Source organism: Balaenoptera borealis (genome assembly GCF_965194805.1).
Source record: "Balaenoptera borealis genome assembly, chromosome: 21".
Taxonomy (NCBI): Eukaryota; Metazoa; Chordata; class Mammalia; order Artiodactyla; family Balaenopteridae; genus Balaenoptera; species Balaenoptera borealis.
Window position 1 is genome coordinate 20,318,719 of NC_138880.1, and position 20,924 is coordinate 20,339,642.

General features: G+C 37.1%; 1 protein-coding gene across 2 annotated transcripts in view; it reads right to left on the reverse strand.

Moving 5' to 3' along the window:
* Positions 1–9,412: 9,412 nt before the first annotated feature.
* The window catches only part of ASAH1 (N-acylsphingosine amidohydrolase 1), a 38,860-nt gene continuing 27,348 nt past the window's right edge, over positions 9,413–20,924 (reverse strand). Inside the window, exons 6-14 of one of the 2 annotated variants that reach the window (XM_082375344.1) lie at positions 19,133–19,207; positions 18,259–18,304; positions 17,545–17,689; positions 16,952–17,006; positions 16,741–16,822; positions 11,900–12,031; positions 11,669–11,792; positions 11,183–11,239; positions 9,413–9,970 (exon numbers count right to left, since the gene is read on the reverse strand). In XM_082375344.1, coding sequence (XP_082231470.1) covers positions 9,881–9,970; positions 11,183–11,239; positions 11,669–11,792; positions 11,900–12,031; positions 16,741–16,822; positions 16,952–17,006; positions 17,545–17,689; positions 18,259–18,304; positions 19,133–19,207 — 806 coding nt within the window. In that variant the 3' untranslated portion in view covers positions 9,413–9,880. The remainder of the gene's footprint in view (positions 9,971–11,182; positions 11,240–11,668; positions 11,793–11,899; positions 12,032–16,740; positions 16,823–16,951; positions 17,007–17,544; positions 17,690–18,258; positions 18,305–19,132; positions 19,208–20,924) is intronic. The other variant, XM_082375345.1, reaches the window with a different exon arrangement.

The window sequence follows — 20,924 nt, forward strand, 5'->3', positions numbered from 1 at the left end:
TTTCTCTGCTTTGTCCACTGCAATAAAACTAACCTTTAGAGCAGTTCCTGGCATATAGAAGGTGTTCACTGTCTATGAGTAAATGATTAAATTATTTTAGTACTCCAAAGAGAGGTTTAAGTTCTTACGTTTTACTATGTAGGATTGGCTATCTCATTTAATTATGACAGATTTCTCTCCACTTCAACAGTTTTGAAAAGAACAGTGTAATACTCCTATAATAGTGTATTTCAGACGGAATAGTTCCAGCTGAGGAAAATGCAAATATATACCTAGCTATTCTTTTTCAAATCTGCTAATAGGTAAGTCATATGCATTGATTGATATGATCAAAATGAATATGGAATTATTTAAAATGCAGTGAATTCAGTGATGTGATATGATAGCAGAGTTTAAACTAATCATTGGAAAGCCTTTCAGAAAGACCAGGTTTTTACTCAAATTTAAAAGTATCTACTAAAGGTTTCTGAGAAGAGGATTCTCCCCCCGCCCCCCATTTTTCTACTAAATGGTCCATGAAAATTGGTACCCTAGTTTGGCAATATGCACCGAAGTTTTTCATGATGTGTATATCCTTTGACAGAGCAATTCAATTTCTAGAAATGTATCCTAAAGATAAACAACTTACTAAGTTGTAAGAATTCTTTTTATATTGTGGATACTAGTCCTTTGTCTTATATAGTTATTATAAATATTTCCTCCCAGTCTGTGGTTTGCATTTTCATTTTTCTCTTTCAAAGAAGCTGTTAATTATGATGTTATGTCATTTTTTTTTTAATGCTTGGTACTTTGTGTCCTAAGAAATAATTTGCCTATGCCAAAGTCATTGAGGTTTTTTTCCTATTTTCTTCTAGACGTTTTATAGTTTTAGTTTTTACACGTAGATATATCCTCCATTTTGAGTAATTTTTTTGTATAATGTGAGGTAAGGATCAGATTTATTTTCCTCCCATATAGAAATCCAGCCTGCACCATTTGTTGAAAAGACTATTCTTCTCTATTAAATTATCTTGTCACCTTCATGGAAATCAGTTGGCCATGTGCGTGTGGATCTGTGTGTGGAATCTCTTTCCCACTCGTTTATATGTCTAGTCTTACATCCATGTCGTTACTGTAGCTTTATAGAAAGTCTTGAAAATAGGCAACATAAGACCTCTAAGTTTGTTCTTCTTTCTCAAGAACTTTTGACTATTCTGTGTCCATAATCTTGCATTTGCAATTTTAGAACTGTCTTCTTAGTTTTCACAAACAAAAAAGCTGCTGGGATTTTTATTGGAATTACATTGAATAAATAGATCAATTTGAGGAAATAAGAATATAAACAGTATTGAGTTTTCCAATCCATGAACCCTGTATAGCTTTCCATTCATTTAGGTTGTCTTTTGGCTCTATACAGAAATTTGGTTTGATAGTATTTGTGTTTGTCAACTTTGCAGTGTAACTACCTGTCTACAACATTCACTACTTGTGTAATGACTCAGCTCACCTATTATTTGCAGGACTTCGGCTATCGGCTATCCTATCCGCAGTATTCTGGCATTGCTGATTTCATTGTCACCGATTTGTGAAAAGGGAAGTGGCTAGGTTGATTCTTTGAAAGAAACTGTTGTTCTAGAAAAGAGGTAATTGTTAAATCACCACCACTGTTTACTGCCTGGTGGCTAAATTAACCTCCCTGTGGGAGACAAAAAAACAACTTAATGTTAACTCTTCTTCAGATCAAGTGGATTCCACTCTACCTACCTCTCCAGATAGGAAGCCAAACATCCCTAGTGTTCGGTAAATATTGTTACTGAGGATCCAAGATGTGGGAAGAACAAAGGATAGGGTCAACCTTATCAATAGTGTCTAACCTTGCTTGCATTGGCATCTTCCTATTATTGCAGAGAGTGGCCGAGTAGGGCAAAGAAGGAAGAGCAGTATGAGTGTGGGCCTCTCTTGTCTGTGGGGAATATGCTGATCAAATAGGAGGTCAGAGAACAAGTACAGTGTAATCACAGTATTAAACCACAAACAGCACGTTATGTTTTTTCAGCAAAAACAAGGCCATTTTCTATTTGCTATTTTGCAGAGAGTTAATTTCTTCATTTTTTTGGTGGGGGGGGTGCAGTGGGGAGTATACTTATATACATCTTGCACCAACTCTTGTGACATTGTGTGTATTGACAGCAAGGTGTAAATGAGACGTCAGTGATTGGTCAGGCCCTTTGAAGGCCATCTCTGCCAAGTAAGAATATTGTTTGTATGAAAAACACCATGAATTCAGCAGAGCATCAGACCCATCAAGGAAAATTATACCGAGAAGTTTGGGTAGAGGAGATTAATTTGAAGTCTTTGTGATCTATACAATTACTGAAGGTGTTTAGTATTACAATAGATGCCAATACCTCTGACCGTTGTTTTTCACTGAAATGTTTTAAAATCCACATCGGTCACCATAAAATGTCATGTCAAATTTATTTCTCTATCCTTATCGTGACCCTTCCCTAACACTTTAAATACAATTAAAAGGAAAGGATAAAGAAAAGAAAGCGCATGTGTGGGTACTGTCAGTACACTGTGCATCCTTCATTGTTCTGAGAACTTTTTTTTAAAATTGATGTATAGTTGATTTACAGTATTGTGTTAGTTTCTGGTGTACAGCAAAGTGATTCAGTTATATATATACATTTTTCAGATTATTTTTCATTATAGGTTATTACAAGATACTGAACATAGGTCTCTGTGCTATACAGTAAATCCTTGTTGCTCATTTATTTTATATATAGTAGTTTGTTAATCCCATACTAATTTATCCCTCCCCCCATCTTCCCCTTTGGTAACCATAGTTTGTTTTCTATGTCTGTGAGTCTGTTTCTGTTTTGTATATAGATTCGTGTTATTTTTTTAGATTCTACATATAAGTGATAAAACATTTGTCTTTCTCTGACTTACTTCACTTATTATGATATTCTCTAGTCCATCCATGTTGCTGCAAATGGCAATATTTCATTTTTATGGCTGAGTAATATTCCATGGTGTGTGTGTGTACATCTTCTTAAACCAGTCATCTATCAATGAGCATTCGGGTTGCTTCCATGTCTTGGCTATTGTAAATAGCGCTGCTGGAAACATTGGGTTGCATGTAGCTTTCAAATGAGAGTTTTCCTCTTTTCTGGATTTAAGCCCAGGAGTGGGACTGCTGGATCATAGGGTAGCTCTATTTTTACTTTTTTAAGGAACCTCCATACTGTTCTCCATAGTGGCTGCACCAATTTACATTCCCACCAACAGTCCCGGAGGGTTCCCTTTATCTCCACACCCTCTCCAGAATTTATTATTTGTAGGCTTTTTGATAATGGTCATTCTGACCAGTGTGAGGTGTGGTACCTCATTGTAGCTTTGATTTGCATTTCTCTAATAATTAGCAATGTTTGCATCTTTTCATGTGCCCCTGTTGGCCATCTATATGTCTTTGGAGAAATGTGTATTTAGGTTCTTCTACCCATTTATTTTGTTTTTTGGATATTGAGTTGTGTGAGCTGTTTGTGTATTTTGGAAATTAAGCCCTTGTTGGTCGCATCATTTGCAGATATTTCCTCCCAGTGCATAGGCTGTCTTTTCGTTTTATGGTTTCCTTTGCTGTGCAAAAGCTTTTATGTTTGATTAGGTCCCATTTGTTCATTTTTGGTTTTGCTTTTTTGCCTTGGGAGACGGAGCTGAGAAAAAATTGCTACTACGTACGTCTGGGGGTGTTTTGCCTATGTTCCCTTCTAGGAGTTTTATGGTGTTGCGTCTTATATTTAGGTCTTCAAACCGTTTTGAGTTTATTTTTTTGAGAATAGGACGCTTGTGAGGCTTACAAGCAGGCGGGCAAGAGGGTGCCGTGCTCTGAGAACTTAGTGGGCTACGGTTTTATAATCAAAGGAAAAGTGGGGAGAGAGAAAAGACCACCGTCTTCCTCGTTCTTGAGTGGACGTCTAGCTTCCATCGTCAGCTCCTCCTCCACGTCGGGTGGAGTTTCCTTGTCCCTACATAGTCAAGCCGAGCAAAAGGATAGTAACATATACTTAAATATGGTAAATCATCCTAGGTTTTAGTATAATGTCACCTTTTCCTCGTATTTTGTTTTCAGTGTGCGCAGAAGAGCATGTGCTAGGCATCATTTAACTTACTGAGCTCAGTGGGCAGGATGTGGGTCTCTTGCCGCCATTGTTTTATTGTTTTGGGGCCTGTCTCATGCTTCTATTGCATGGTTTTGTTGCTAAGCAACCCTGCTTTCTTGAGTGATCATTAACTTACAGGGGTCTCCCATACTTTTTTCTTTACTTACAGTCCCCTAGTGGGATTAACTCTTTAATTACCTAATTTGTCCCTTTACTCTGTCCCTATCAATAACACCACTGTTTATCCATTAATCTGTTGATGCACATTGGATTGTTTCTGGTTTGGATTTCCCAATGTGGCTGTACCATTTTACATTACTCCTCCATTACACACTGAGGGTTCCACTCACTTGCTCCACATCCCAGCCAACACTTGGTATTATCAGTCTTTGCAATTTTTAGACATTCTAATACATGTGTAGTGGTATCTCATTATGGTTTGACTTGCGTATCCCTAGTAACTGATGATCTTGAACATCTCATGTACACATTTGCCATCCATATGTTTTCTTTGAAGTGTCTTCAAATGTTTTGCCTATTTTTAAAATTGGGTTGTTGGATTTCTTATTTCTGAGTTGTAAGAGTTGTTTATATATTCTAAAGTCCTTTATTAGATCAATGATCTGCAAATCTTTCCTGAGCCTTTTTATTCTTTTTTCAGTGCTTATTAAAGAAGCTCTCAATTTTGATGGAAGCTGATTTACTATTTTCTCTTAGGCATCCTGCATGTAGTATCATATCTAAGAAATTTTTCCGTAACCCAAGGTCACATAGATTTTTCTGTTTCCTTCTAGAGGTTTTATAGCTTTAGATTTTTACATTTAGGTCACCGATTATCATTTTGAATTAATTTTTGTATACAGTGGGAGATATGGATCAATGTTCCTTTATTTTCTGATTAGTATCCAATTGTTCCAGTTCCGTTTATTAAAAATACTATCCCTTTTCTACTGAATTGCATGTGCACCTACTGAATGAATGTTCGCTCAGTTCATTTCCTTGTCGAGCTGCAGGAAGTAAGAAGGATATAGAAAAGGGAGCCAGACCTGTTTGTACTTAGGATAAAATGTAATCATGATAAAAGCAGTACCTTGAAAGCCTTCCGAGCAGAGCACCACTTAAGTATTGCCTTTATGAATAAGGCCAAGGATCACTCCAGCCTGGTTCTGTCTGTCTCTGAGCAGACACTGTGGAAGGACAGAATAGAATCTTTTTCTTATTCCAGTGCTGGATAAGCTGTTGTCCCCAAAGGCTTCTGGAATTCAGTGACTCAGTAGCCAGAAGGGTTGAATGTTAGGTAAGTTGGTGTTTCCAGAATGACTTGATTTACGAAATGGTAATTGTAGAGCCCTGGATACACCACTCAGTGTTGAAGTTGTTGACTTCAGTGTGAAGTTTTTCAGTTACAAGCTGTTGATTCTGTCTAGGTGGAAAATACTGTCTTGGAACACAGGGCCAAGAGTCACAATTCCTTGATTTCTTCCCACCCTTTCAGATCAGATTTTCCAGGTTTAGAGGGGCCTCCATCGGGTTTTCCTTCTCCTTTTTTCAGTTGCCCTGACACAGGCACCTGTTATCAGTACTCATAGTGGACCCTTCGCCAAATTGGAGTTGTAGCCCACCTGACCCCATCTCCCCAGGAATGTCTTTGCAGGATGCCCCAGGGATTCTCTGAAAATGAATCTGGCAATGGAAATAGAGTAACTGTGCTCACTCTTACAAATGTGTTGTTCACTGATGTCATTTGACAACAATTACTGTTTTGAGTGTCTTGGGAAAAGGCATTCTCCCCACTGTTGGTGGAAGTGTATAAAGATTCACACATTCTGGCAGGCACTTCGGTAGTAGCATACAAAATAAGTGTGCACCTAAACACATCTTTATTATCTGCTCTGTAAACTTTCACATACTTGAAATATGTTCACTGTAGCATTACTTACAGTTGCAAAACCATGAAAACAAACTAAATGTCCACAAAATGTATTTTAGAATCCTACAAAGCATTTTAAAAGTATGATGAAAATCGATAGTGACATGGAAAGAGATTCATACTGCTAAATGAAAAACAAAAATAAGCACAGGACATAGCACAGAGTATGTGTGAGGGGTTACCTCCCAGGAGAGGAGTAGAATTAGAGAGAGTGAAATAAAGAGACTTTTGTTTCTTTTCATTAAAAAAAAATTTTTTTAACCAAAAGGAATAAATTACTATATTGTTTGTATATTTAAAAAAATATTAAAATAACCTAGCCCACTGGCTTCTGTACAGAAGCCATCAAGTAGCTTGGAGGTATAACTGATGAAAAGTAGGTCTGATACAAATTTAATGTGGTATTCTCTGCACACAGACAAAATCCTTTATTTTACTATACCTAGGTTACATAACTTTATTAATAAAACTTAAAAATTACTGTTAAGTAAACCTTGTGGCAGTATCTAAAGCAGAACATGAAAAACCATTCCTTCTAAATCAATTTGTCATTAATGTCACTTGATAAAAAAAATTGCACCTTCCTGTTTTTCTATGCTAAACTCTGTAAAATATTAACTCTGTAAAATACTGTTGTTCAGTGCCAAAAGTTTTAAATTTGTTTTAATTTGAAGGGCAAAAAAGTTGCTCTGTAGGAAAACCAATGGAATTGTCAAAAATAAAATTATAAAAAATTCTTCAGTAAAAGTTACACTTCTGTTTTCTAACTAACTTGGCAAAGCTGCAACTGGTTATTTAAAAAAATTTTTCCAAGTATTTTACACAAAATGATACACCAAAGGATAATCACTTTGGTTAAAATTCTGATAAACGACTTGAAAATTTTATTAGCTCTTCTCTGTGTCTTTAGTGCCGAATTTGTCACTGTTTTAAGTAGCTTAGTTGAAAAAAGAAAAAAGTTAAAAGTGCTTGTACTCAACTCTTGAAATCTAGGATCTAGCTGGATAGCCTATCAATTCTATGATTTTAAAAAAAGAAAAAAAAAATAGGAGCTATAATCTCTTCTCCTAAACAAGCACTTAACGATTTTAAAAAAATCCATCATACTAGCTCTTGGCATATTGAGAGCTTAAGGAGATGATAGAAAAATATTTTCAGTATCAGATTATTTTGGCCATGGCAGATTTTCAACGTGAAAATGATTTGAAAAATATAAATTTTTACCTGGCTGCGAAGACAACAGTATTGTTCAGTACATACTGATTTGTTATAGATTCCCTTATTCCATCTAGCAACTGTAAATTAACGGGAAAAAATACATAATACTGAAAATCTATTTTCTACAGTCAAGACGATAAACTTAATTCTCTACTGATAATGACAGGGCAAGCTAATCATTAGGTGTTAGGTACACAAGGAAATATTTATTTTCAGTAACTAAGATGGAAAGTCTTTCTTACTTATTGTATTTGGTGATAATGGTTCATTGTACCTGAGTATGTGAAGAACAGAAACTGTTATTAACATCGTTTTTTCTCCTTGGTCATTGCTCCTGTGGGTAATTTCACTCACCCACACACACCTGGGCATGCATGGTCTTGCAAGTTGACGTGTTAGAATACCCATCTCTTATCATAATATTTTGAAATAATGCTCTCACCCCAGTCTCATATCTGTATGTGGGAGTTGAAATTATTTGTTTAGCCCAGTGGGCTACTGTAGAGCATAATTTGAATTGATTATGTTTTCCTGAGACTGAAATAGGGTTGGCATTGAACTCAGGTGCTACATGTTTTCAAACTTAAACAAATTTACTGTCAGTGTGTAAGATATACATACGTATTATACAGATGTTATCTGTGTATAAAAATAACGTCCATTTGCCACTGACAGGCTATTTGGGGCATCCGAGCTAGCTGCCCATGACTGCTTTAACGATGCGCATGCTTTCTGCAAATTAGTGTGTCGTCATTATTTTGAAATACTTATTAAGAAAACTTTTGAGTAGATTCACCCATGCATGTCTGTGAATAAAGAAAACTACAACGGTTCTGACGTCTCCAACAGCACCTGGAGGTCGGCTGCTACCTAACTGCCTCCTAACCTGAGATGCAGTTTAAATCTGGATTCATAAAGCTAGAAGAAACCTTGGAGAAAACTGGGGTTAAACCCTCACTTGACAGAGGCAGACCTGAGGGTGTTGGAAGGCTTGGTGGCTTGTCCCAGGGCACGCAGCCACGATGAAAGGCCTCCGGGTTCACTTTCCACCCAGAGCTCTGTGATGGTGCTTTCCAACCTTTTCGCATGCCATGGCGCACACAGAAAATGACAGTGTTTTAAGACACACTGAGGTAAACTGGAGGGGACAAGGGACTTCATGAAAAATTCATGACATTTTCTATTAAAAAGTTATGAAACGTGTAAATTACAGAAGATTTTTAAACAAATTAATTGAATCTTGTTTTCAGCACAAATCCTCTTGTAATTCTCCCTGCTTCACTGAGCTAATACTAGTGTCGCTGCAGTCGCACCGCCTGTGGGGGGAGAAGCTGCCTCTGGACACACACACTCGGTTGATACCACTGAGTTAGGGTTAGTCATGTAAGACTGTGACCATTTAGTCTTAAGTTGAATAACCCACCTCCATAACCCTTGTAATGTTAATTCAAATATTACATTCAGCTCGGATTTCTCCATAACCCCACCCTCAAACCAACACGTGAGGTACACACTCAGCACACATGACTGCTGACTGACACTTCTTCCAATGACTGTTTACTGAGTGTCACGAATACAGCTGACATTATACAGAAATGAAGTAGCTACAGTCTTGCCCAACTGGCATACATTTCAAAACTGTGAAGGTCTGAAAGGTTAACAAGTCCTATCAGCACTTCTCATAGATTTCTGAAAAACATTTTTAGTAACTATACTTAGTTAAAAAAAATACATATTTGATCAGAAGGAAAAACAAAATCTATTTATTAAATGAATGATACTTATGAGAGTTTAAAATAACAGTTCACCTCCCATTTTCCACTAGTCTTTGACCTGCTTATTTACTATTGATTCATAGAACCCGGGACTGTTTTTGAAATTTATTTAATAACTTCCTGGGGTTAGTGGTGGTAGGTTAATTATGAAAAAGGAAACACTTCAATCCTGAGTATAAAAGACTGCCTTGCATACCGGTTACTTCAAGAACCCCAGAAAGTACTTCTATTCAGAGTCAAAAGCCCATGTGCTGCCCATGAAGAGAAACATACAGCTGAATGCCTGTCTCATCCCCCGCCAATCAAAATTAGTGAAATACACTGCTGTCACAGACAGCAAAAACAATGGTATATTAATTTTAATAGTAAGAGCCAGGAAGAAAAGACAAAAACATACAAATATGTAGATAAAAGTGAAACACTGAATAATGTGGACTATTTAACTATTACACAGATGTACAGGATTCTGTGCTCACAGAGAATCTTGCTTTATTCCATGGGGGTGGGTCCCACAATAGTTTTAATTGCCCATCCCCATCCCCAAATGAATCAGACTGAAATGAATCACTGTAAATTCTGGATGATTGTTGCACTTCACTAAAAGGAGTTATCTGTATATAAGGAAAATCAACCATTACGGCAAAAATAGCCTGTGAATTGTAAACATACCAAGCAGGACAAGCTCACACCTCAAAGAGAACCTGCCCTGAGTCTCAGTCTTTGGAAGGAGATCAGACAGCTGTACTTCTCAGCCCCGTGAGAGCTCCCGTCTTGATGTCATACAGGGCGCATCCTACAGGCCAGGTGTGTGCTCACCAACCTATACAGGGGTCTGGGCAGTCCCGCAGGTATGTTTCAAATTGGCCTTTGGTAACGTCTATCAAGGCTGTGTATACCGTCAGCTGAAAGAAAAGTTATTTTTACTTTAAGGATGTTTTCAATTCTAAGATGACCTGCCTCATATTAGCATTTCTTGTGGAATTGCTTATGAAGTTTCTTAACATTAAATAATTAATATATAATATATATGTGAAAAGACACAAAATAAGTATCATATAATATAAAGATCCAAAAATTAGTAAGTCAATAACAACTAAAACAACTGACTTCAGTAGAACCATTATTCCAGGGCACGATATAAACAGGCGTGGGAGAGAATCTTCAGTTCTTTACAAGGTCTTAATTCTGAGCAGTATACTGCTTCACCACCAAAGCTTTAAGACTCACTTAACCCTCCTCAGTGCACAATTTACAAAGACTAACGGTGTACTATGGCATCTAAACAGTTTAGCTTCGGCTATCCTTATCCTGAAAGCATTTCTCACGCAGTGAGGGAAACTATGCAGGCATGCAGAAGGCACACACCCAACCCCCACAGGATGTGTAAGTAACCCAACTGTGAGCTCACACGAAGATGGTGTGGGCAAAATGAGAAGTATGGCGGGGTCAGTGGGCATAAGGAAGGCTTCCCTCAGGGGCCAGGTTCTCAGTCACATGCTAATGAACAGGACAGTTTGTTCTGGCAGAGGTGATGGAAGCACACTGATTTTAGGGAGGGTTTAGGAAAAGGACCAAGGAAAAGAAGAGAAGGAACAAATGGGGAAAATCAGAGGAATCAGAAATACACAAGAAGGGGCTATTGGCTCTTGGCAAATTGGATGATCAGGACACTTCTGCATATTTTAGCTATAGAGAAGGGATAAGATAAAAGGATGTAATAACGTTTAAGAGAAACCCTAATCCACTAAGAAAGAAAGCTGTCTGAAAACATACTTCAGACTTTGTCAAGTATCAGGTGCAGCATACAACATTCGATTCCCCACAGACGGAGAAGTCAAGACTGACATGCTAGACTCAGTCCAAATGCCATGTAAGTAAAGCTGGAAATAACACTCTGACCAAACTGGATTATCAAGCTGCAGTGACCAAGTTCTTTGTCACATTCCAAGAGTTATGGTTTTGGTCACACAAAAACATTTTAAAAAGCAGCCTTAAGCTGAACATGACTTGGGATTCTAGCTCTGATTAATCCAAGACAACAGGGAAAGATAAAACATGGGATCAAATTCTTTTCCTAAAAGCAAATTAATTAATTAATTATTTTAAAAAAATACCTTGTTGAGGACAGGTTTTGTTGACAGGACATCGTACATGGTTGCAAATGAGATATTCTAAAACACAAAAATAGTTCTTTTCAGTACAATAAATACAGATGTTGGCAGCCTTATCCACACAAGTGAGTCATTAGACCAAGACATTCTTCAATCAACCTCCCCCCTCCCCCATAAAAGAATTTCCCTTGGGGTCACTGTTACAGGTGATGATTCTAATATATCACATTTTCTTTCTTTCTCTTGCCCCCCCTTGAATTCTTGCCATTCAGCTCCACAGAGTGGTGTCCAGCATTAACTAAGAAACAAAAAAGTACGGCAAAATTTTACTCTTTACATTAAAAATAAAACAGAAACTCGGTTGGGACTGTCCAGAGACAATGGCTAAGAGGAGCTTTATAAATTCTTCAAAGGCCGATGAAAAATGCCAGAATGGAGATAACCTTTAATAGTCACCATTTCTTTCTGTATATGACACTGTGAATGTACCTCTTGGGTTGTCCGGTTTAGACACATCTTTGCAGGTGTTCTGCGATTATCAAGGAAGAAGGGATTTTTCCAACGGTCATAATTTGTTTGTACCACATACCATATACCCTGCTTGGGGTCGAGTCTAGATAAAAAAAAGAGAGATTCCTCCTAGGTTTCATGCCTTAAACCTGTACATACGTCAGTCTATGCTTTACTGTCTGCTTATTTTGCTTTAACAAATGTACTTACTCATATATATCCAAAGACTGCACTCTGTCTCGTGTAATCACACAACCCTCCCCAGACTTGCTGCCTCCCAGGATAAAGTATGCTGGGGCCAATATCTTGGTTTTGGTCAATATAGTCTTGGCTTCTTCATAACTATATAGAAACATTTGAAACAAAGGAAACATTTTTAGTTGACTTGGAATGGGAAATTTTTAGCTGTGGAAACAAATATCTGAGGAACACATTTTTTTAAAATAAGGATAGTGAACAATGGCTCAGGAAGAAACAATCCCTGACTCCTATGTGGTGAAACACTGAGATCTGAAATGTTCCCTCTAACCTGAAGGACAAAAAAAACGGTCTCAAGAGATCACCTTTCACCCTTACAGTCTATACCTTTCACTCAACAACAGAACTAGGAAAAATAATATAAATTTATATATATATTATATATATATATATATATATATATATAAAAAATAGGTGATCACAAAGCACCAAGCTGATCTCCCTGTGCTATGCAGCTGCTTCCCACTATCTATCTATTTTACATTTGGTAGTGTATATATGTCCATGCCGCTCTCTCACTTCGTCCCAACTTCCCCTTCCCCCTCTCTGTGTCAAGTCCATTTTCTACGTCTGCGTTTTTATTGCTGTCCTGCCCCTAGGTTTGTCAGCACCATTTTTTAAGAAATATAGATTCCATATATATGTGTTAGCATACGGTATTTATTCTTCTCTTTCTGACTTACTTCACTCTGTATGACAGACTCTAGATCCATCCACCTCACAACAAATAACTCAATTTCGTTTCTTTTTATGGCAGAGTAATATTCCATTGTATATATGTGCCACATCTTCTTTATCCATTCATCTGTCAATGGACACTTAGGTTGCTTCCATGTCCTGGCTATTGTAAATAGACCTGCAGTGAACATTGTGGTACATGACTCTTTGAATTACGGTTTTCTCAGGGTATATGACCCAGTGGTATTGCTGGGTCGTATGGTAGTTCTATTTTTAGTTTTTTAAGGACCCTCCATACTGTTCCCCATAGTGGATGCACCAATTTACATTCCCACCAACAGTGGAGGGTTCCCACTTTTCTCCACACCCTCTCCAGTATCTTATTGTTTGTAGATTTTTTGATGGTGGCCATTCTGACCGGTGTGAGGTGATACCTCATTGTAGTTTTGATTTGCATTTCTCTAATGATTAGTGATGTTGAGCATCCTTTCATGTGTTTGTAGGCAATCTGTGTATCTTCTTTGGAGAAATGTCTGTTTAGGTCTTCTGCCCATTTTTGGATTTGGTTGTTTGTTTTTTTGATATTGAGCTGCATGAGCTGCTTGTATATTTTGGAGATTAATCCTTTGTCAGTTGCTTCGTTTGCAAATATTTTCTCCTATTCTGAGGGTTGTCTTTTCATCTTGTTTATGGTTTCCTTTGCTGTGCAAAAGTTTTTAAGTTTCATTAGGTCTCATTTGTTTATTTTTGTTTTTATTTCCATTTCTCTAGGAGGTGGGTCTAAAAGGATCTTGCTGTGATTTATGTCACAGGGTGTTCTGCCTATGTTTTCCTCTAAGAGTTTTATAGTGTCTGGCCTTACATTTAGGTCTTTAACCCATTTTGAGTTTATTTTTGTGTATGGTGTTAGGAAGTGTTCTAATTTCATTCTTTTACATGTAACTGTCCAGTTTTCCCAGCACCACTTACTGAAGAGGCTGTCTTTTCTCCACTGTATATTCTTGCCTCCTTTATCAAAGGTAAGGTGACTATATGTGCATGGGGGTATTATGATTTAAATGAAGATTTTATTATACAAATTTTTCTTTTCTGTATGGGTGGGGATTTTTTTTTTACACCAAGAAAAATTCGTAGATGCCCTTCATAGGGGCACTATCCCCAGAACTTTTTAAATAAATCATTTCATTTTCTTGCTATAAACATACACACACAAAACATGAAGAATTCCATGAGTGTCAAAGGTTCACCTAAGAAATTCTGAAATAGTTCCTCAGTGGAAGATAAAGCTGGGAAATATTTTAATATGAGTAATTTAAAGTAAACTATATTAAAAGGATCATACAGCATGATGCAAAGATGGTTCAACATCCACAAATCAATCAGTTTGATACACCCATTAACAAAATGAAGGATAAAAATATGATCATCTTAATAGGTGCAGAAAAAGCATTTGACAAAATTCAACGTCCATTTATTCAACATCTCAAAAAAGTGGGCATAAAGGAAACATACCTCAACATAATAAGGGCCATATATGACAAGCCCACAGTTAACATCATACTCAGCAGTGAAAAGCTAAAAGCTTTTTCTCTAAGATTAGGAACAAGACAAAGTTGCCCACTCTTGCCATTTTTATTCAATACAGTATTGGCAGTATTAGCCAGAGTAATCAGGCAAGAAAAAGAAATAAAAGATATCCAAATCAGAAAGGAAGAATTGGAATTGTCACTATCTGCAGATGACATACTACTCTATATAGAAATCCCTAAAGACTCCACCAAAAAAACTGTTAGGAATAATAAATTCAGTAAAGTTGCAGGACACAAAATCAGTATACAAAAATCAGTTGTGGTTCCATACACTAATAACGAACTATCAGAAAGAGAAATTAAGAAAACAATCCCATTTACAATTACATTAAAAAGAATAAAATAGGGCTTCCCTGGTGGCACAGTGATTAAGAATCCTCCTGCCAATGCAGGGGACACGGGTTCGATCCCTGATCCGGGAAGATCCCACATGCCGCGGAGCAACTAAGCCCATATATCACAACTACAACTACTGAGCCTGCGCTCTAGAGCCCACGAGCCACAACTACTGAGCCCACGTGCCACAACTACTGAAGCCCATGTGCCTAGCGCCTGTGCTCCGCAACAAGAGAAGCCACTGCAATGAGAAGCCCGCTCACCGCAACTAGAGAAAGCCCACACACAGCAACGAAGACCCAATGCAGCCACAAATAAATGTATATATATATTAAAAAAATCTCTATAAAAAAGAATAAAATACATGGGAATAAATTTAACCAAGGAGGTGAAAGACCTGTACACTGAGAACTATAAGACACTGTTGAAAGAAGCAGAAGGAGACACAAATGAACAGAAAGATACTCCACTGTCATGGACTGGAAGAATTAATGTTAAAATGTCCAAACTACCCAAAACAATCTACAGGTTCACGGCAATCCCTATCAAAACTCCAAAGGCATTTTTCACAGAATTAGAACAATCCTAAAATTTGTGTGGAATCACAAAAGGCCCTGAATAGCCAAAGCAATCTTGAAAAAGAAGAATAATTATATTCCACACTGTGTTACAAAGCTATAGTAATCAAAACAATGGTACTGGCATAAAAACAGACACACAGATCAATGGAACAGAATAGAGAGCCCATAATTAATTTACGAAAAAAGAACCAAGAATATACATTGGAGAAGGACAGTCTCTTCAATAAATGGTGTTTGGGAAACTGGACAGCTACATGCAAAAGAATGAAACCAAACCACTATCTTACACCATACACAAAAATCAAAATGGATTAAAGACTTAAATGTAAGACCTGAAATCATAAAACTCCTAAAGGAGAACACAGGCAATAAGCTCCTTGACACTGGTCTTGGCAATGAGTTTTTGGATTTGACACCAAAACAAAGGCAACAAAGACAAAAATAAACAAGTGGGAATACCTCAAACTAAAAAGCTTCTAAACAAATAAAACCATCAACAAAATAAAAAGGCAACCCAGTGAATGGGAGAAAATATTTGCAAATCATATATCTGATAAGGGGTTAATATCCATAATATATCTGGAACTCATACCACTCAATAGCAAAAAAAAGACAACCTGATTAAAAAATGCACAGAGGATCCGAATAGACATTTTTCCAAAGATGGCCAACAGGTGCATGAGAAGGTGGGAAATGCAAATCAAAGCCACAATAAGGTATCATCTCACGTGTCAGACGGGCTATTATCAAAGAGACAAGTGGTAACAGTGTTGGCCAGGGTGTGGAGAAAAGGGAACCCTTGTGCACTGTTTGTGGGAATGTAAATTGGTGCAGCCACTATGAAACCACGAGTATGGAGGTTCCTCAAAAAGCTAAAACCACCATTACCACCACCACCAATCCCACTTCTAAGTATTTATCTGAAGGACATGAAAACACGAACTCAGAAAGACGTCTGCAGCCCCACATTCACCGCAGCACTATTTACAATAAGCTAAGTTATGGAAACAACCTAAGTGTCCATCTAAGGATGAATGGATAAAGAAGATGTGGTACATATACACAGAGTATTACTTAGCCAAAAAAAAAGAATGAAATCTTGCCATTTGTGACAACATGGATGGACCTTGAGAGCATTTTGCTAAATGAAATAAATCAGACAGAGAAAGACAAATACCATGTGACCACACTTATAAGTGGAATCAAAAAACAAAGGAATTCATAGATACAGAGAACAAACTGGTGGTTGACTGGGGGCGGGTGGTGACAGGTGGGCAAAATGGGTGAAGGGTCAAAAGGTACAAACTTGCAGTTATAAAATAAGTCCTGGGGATGTCATGTATATCATAATGACTACAGTTAATAATACTGTACTGCATATTTGAAAGTTGCAAAGAAAGGAAATCTTAAAAGTTCTCATCAAAAGGAAAAAGAAATGTGTAACTATGTGCGGTGATGGACGTTAACTAGACTTACTGTGGTGATCATCATGCCATATATACAAGTATCTAAATATCTTGTAGTACATCTTAAACTAATATGTCAATCGTATCTCAAGAAAAAAATAAAATAACAAATATTAAATCTGATAATAAAGCAACCAGATTACCTTGTGCTGTTTTCCAGAACTGATCTAATGATGAACCCTATCCACTTGGCATCTTTCTTCCCCAAAATCCATTCTATGACACCTGGAAGAGATCAAACACACGCAGTGTCACAGGTCCTAGAAGAGATTAAACTATTAACCAGAAGGCACAGTAGCCCTCCTCTTAAAACAGCTATGAAATTCCCATTTTATTTAAGAACTCTCTACTCACCCATAAAACCGCCATTTGTACTGAAACGCTCATTGAGCGTAAGACTAAATAGTCCCTGAAAAGAAAACAAAGCAACGTCAGAAACCTCAACCATCCTGTTTAAGGCCCTCTCACTGTGCCATTTTACACTGTTATATCAGGTCCTGGATTGGGGAATTGAGCCGGGGTCAGGGGAGAAAAATCAAAACCATGATACTATCACCTTCTATTAACAGAGCTTTTTTAGAAGTTCAAAGCATTTTTCACATGTACTGTGTGAGGTAAGTAGGTGGGATGTTGTTGGCCACAATTTTCTGACCAGGAAACTTACGTGCAGAGACTTAATGACTAACTTGCTTGAGGGGCAGACCCATGGCCAGATTCCAGATTTACACTCCCAGCCCTTGAGACCCACCACATGCTTTATCTCCACAAAAGGCTCCGAAACCTCCACTTCCTACTCTTCTCTACCACCTGAGCTCAAACCTAAGAAGGAAGGCAACAAGTACAATGCCATGAGCTGGGGCTTCATATGCTTTTTAGGTCCTCATTTCCTTAGACTCCACCTTTCGCAGAGAGCTACCTGTAAAATTATGTAACAATAGATTCCTTACTGGTTTGAATCCTGTTAACATGCCCACATAGCCAGCAAAGCCTGCCGCCTTGAAGACAGTTTTATTGTTTCTTTGGAAGTCCAAATTCACTGTTAAAGGTTTTAGTTCCTCAGTTACGACCCAGGTATTATTATTTACATTCCACCTACAAAAGACAAATTTCAGTGACATTTAATAACAATGATAATAATGATGAATATGATAATGATGGTCAGGCATTACACCATGTGCTTTATCTACCTAATCCCTAATGATCAATCCTCACAAGGATTTTTCAATATGGGTAGTTTTAGCCTCCATTTTCCACATGATAAAACTGAGGCTCAGAGAAGTTAAGTAACTCCCCCAACATGACACAGCCTATATTAGCAAACCCCAGGTTAGTATTTAGGTCTCTAATTACAAAGCCCTGTTATATTTTTTTCAGAAAGGTCAAGAAGACACATGAAATAGAATGCTACTCTTCCTTCTAAGCAATAAACTAGACGTGCATCTAGGGCCTTCAAGCATGCTCCAGATTTCTGTTCACTGGGTGCACCTCAGCTACAAACTCTCAAATAACTGAATAAGAGTGTGCCCACCTGGTCTCAAAACTAAGGAATCTAGGATCTCTACTTCTGGTCATATTCTGGGAATGACTTGGGACTTACTTTTCATCAGTGTAATAAAACCTACTCTTCTTAGGGACTGAGACACACCACATTTTTTACTTACCCAAGAAATACTCCAAAATCCATGTTTCGTGCATGTAGTAGATGACCTAATTCAAAGTAAGCAGAAGAGACATGTAACAGCAATTATGACAGTATGATTGATTCTAAACCAAAGCTGGACACTTAATTTTGGTTAAGTGATATTCCCAACTGTTCAATCCAACAATAAGAATTAAGCAGCATCTCATATCATAGGCTGTAACAAGATCAAACTGCTGTCCCTGTCACATTGGCCAGATTCCTCCCCCAATACCTGAGAGCACGGGGTTCCAGAGAACTGAGACTGGAATATGGGACAAGGGTAGGTGGTCATTTTGTGGTTCACTATGACACAGTCCTACTCAGACACAGCTATCTCAGCCTCATCTAATGCAACCTACCAACATGCTTCCCTTCAGGGATTGTCACCTACAGCTATACCCAGAGTACAAGTCAAAAATAAGAGTGAATCAGGGTAAATCATCCTGTGCCTTGTACACTGGGGACTTGTCAGGAAAAACATGGAAAAGTGAGCACAGGGTCCCTTGGCTGGAAAATGAGAGAAAGTCTGTCCTGCCCCTGTGAGTACTTATATCAAATCATAAATAGGGGTATAAGTAGACTATGAAGAATAGTAAGAATGTTTATAATCCTGAAACACTTCTTCCAAGAGTTTTGCATACCTGAATTAAACTTTAATAGGCATTACAGTGGTCTTAAAATAAGAATAGCTTTCAATTCACTTCCAAAAACTTACCAAGGTCTGTAAAACCATATGCAACATGCACACGGTATTTACATAGTAAGCCTGTATTTTACAAGTTCTAATTTCATTTCTTTAAAGATTTTTCTTCTACTTTGTACCACCCACCTTCCCTCAGCACACGTTTATTTACCTTCTTTGTCTTCTGTTATTATTGAAGTACAAATGGTAAAAAATTCATAGAAAATATTGAATAAAATAATCTCTCCTATGAGAAAAGACAGGAAAATTTGGGTCAATATATAGAACCATGACGTTGTTAGAAAATTCTTTTTTAAGAAAAGGTTGAAATATCATCGCCGTGTGAGTTTTTGCCTGGGCATACGTAAGTGTCCGCAGACAGTCTGAGAGAATCTGAATGGCTGGTTGGGTGGACATGTCTCACTAGCCTGTACTCTCTGCAGACTCAAGATGAAACGAGTCCCCAGAGAAGCAGCTATTGGACAAGCTGAACCCCTGGGCATGTTGGAATTATACGGCAACATAATGTTCACATTTTTCGTCAATATGCTTCATTTTAGTTTTCTTTGGAGGGTTCAAATATGATAATTTAATACATCTGGGTGTTGGTTGGATGCCGAAAATGTATTTTGCCCAGGTTTTTAGAGTGTGACTAATATTTCTAAGGTGAGAAAAAAGACAATAAAATAAGTGTTGAGCTTATCAAGAAATTCCATTGTAAAACATTTTAATTTTTGAACATTTTTCCTAACCTGTACAATAATGATACCACTCAGCCTTTAATTTGAAGGTATACAACATACTTTTTCTCTGTTCCATTTCATGTTAACATGTTAAGCTTAATATGTTTTTTTCCCACCCTAATGTTTATTTTATTTCCATTTGACTTCTATTTTGGTAAAATTCCACTCTAATTTTATTATGACTCATCTGTTAACCTTCTCAATCCATTTTTCTCTTGAGATATTTATACGTGGTATTCATTTGCTAGAGTCCTTTACATAATAAAGGAATTAAAGACATTTCTCATATAGACTGAAAAAATATATTTCTAGTATGTTAATTATATTTTTAAAGAAGCAAAAACAAAAAAAATCTAGCCACTTTTGTTGATAAATACTATTGATTTTTAGAAATTCTCAGTCATCTCTTGTAAAACCAAGGTATATAGAGTTTACTTAAAGTAACAACTCTATTGATTTGATGGCTTAAAAATAAAACTTTGGGGCGGCAGAAAAAGTCTTTTTCATTAAATTAAGTGCTATAAATTGGAAATGGAAATTTTAAAAATAGCTTCCAAAAACATCAATACTTAAGGATATGATGATTATGAAGAATATGATAAATGATATAACAAAGGATCTGATGAATGAATGATATGCAAGACCTCATCCCTGAAAATAAAAAATACTGCTCAGAGAAATCAATAACCTAAATAAATGCTGAAATCTCATATACCAAGTTTGTGGCTTGGAAAACTCAGTATTATAATCCCACTGAAAATATCAGTAGGCTCTTTTGTCAAGTTGATTCTAAAATTTATGTGGAAATGCAAAGGGTCTAGAATACCTAAGAGAATTTTAAAGAAAAAAAGTTAGAAAACTTACACTACCTAATATTAAGACTTACTATAAAGCTTTAGTAATTGCAGTAGCATGGTATTGGTGTAAGGAAAGACAAACAGACAAATGAAATGAGGTGGAAAGTCCCCAAATAGAATCAGATACATGCAATCATGTGATTTATATCAAAGGCACCACTGCAATTTACTGAGGGAATGATAGTCTTTTTAATAAACGGTGTTGTCAACTGGAAAAAACTTGAACCTTGATCCCTAACTCATACCATATGCAAAAGTTAACTCAAGATACACAATGGGTCTATATGTAAAAAGTAAACAAAAAACATACAGAAGAAAACATAGAAGAATATGTTTGGGGGTAGGCAAAGATCACTTAAATGGG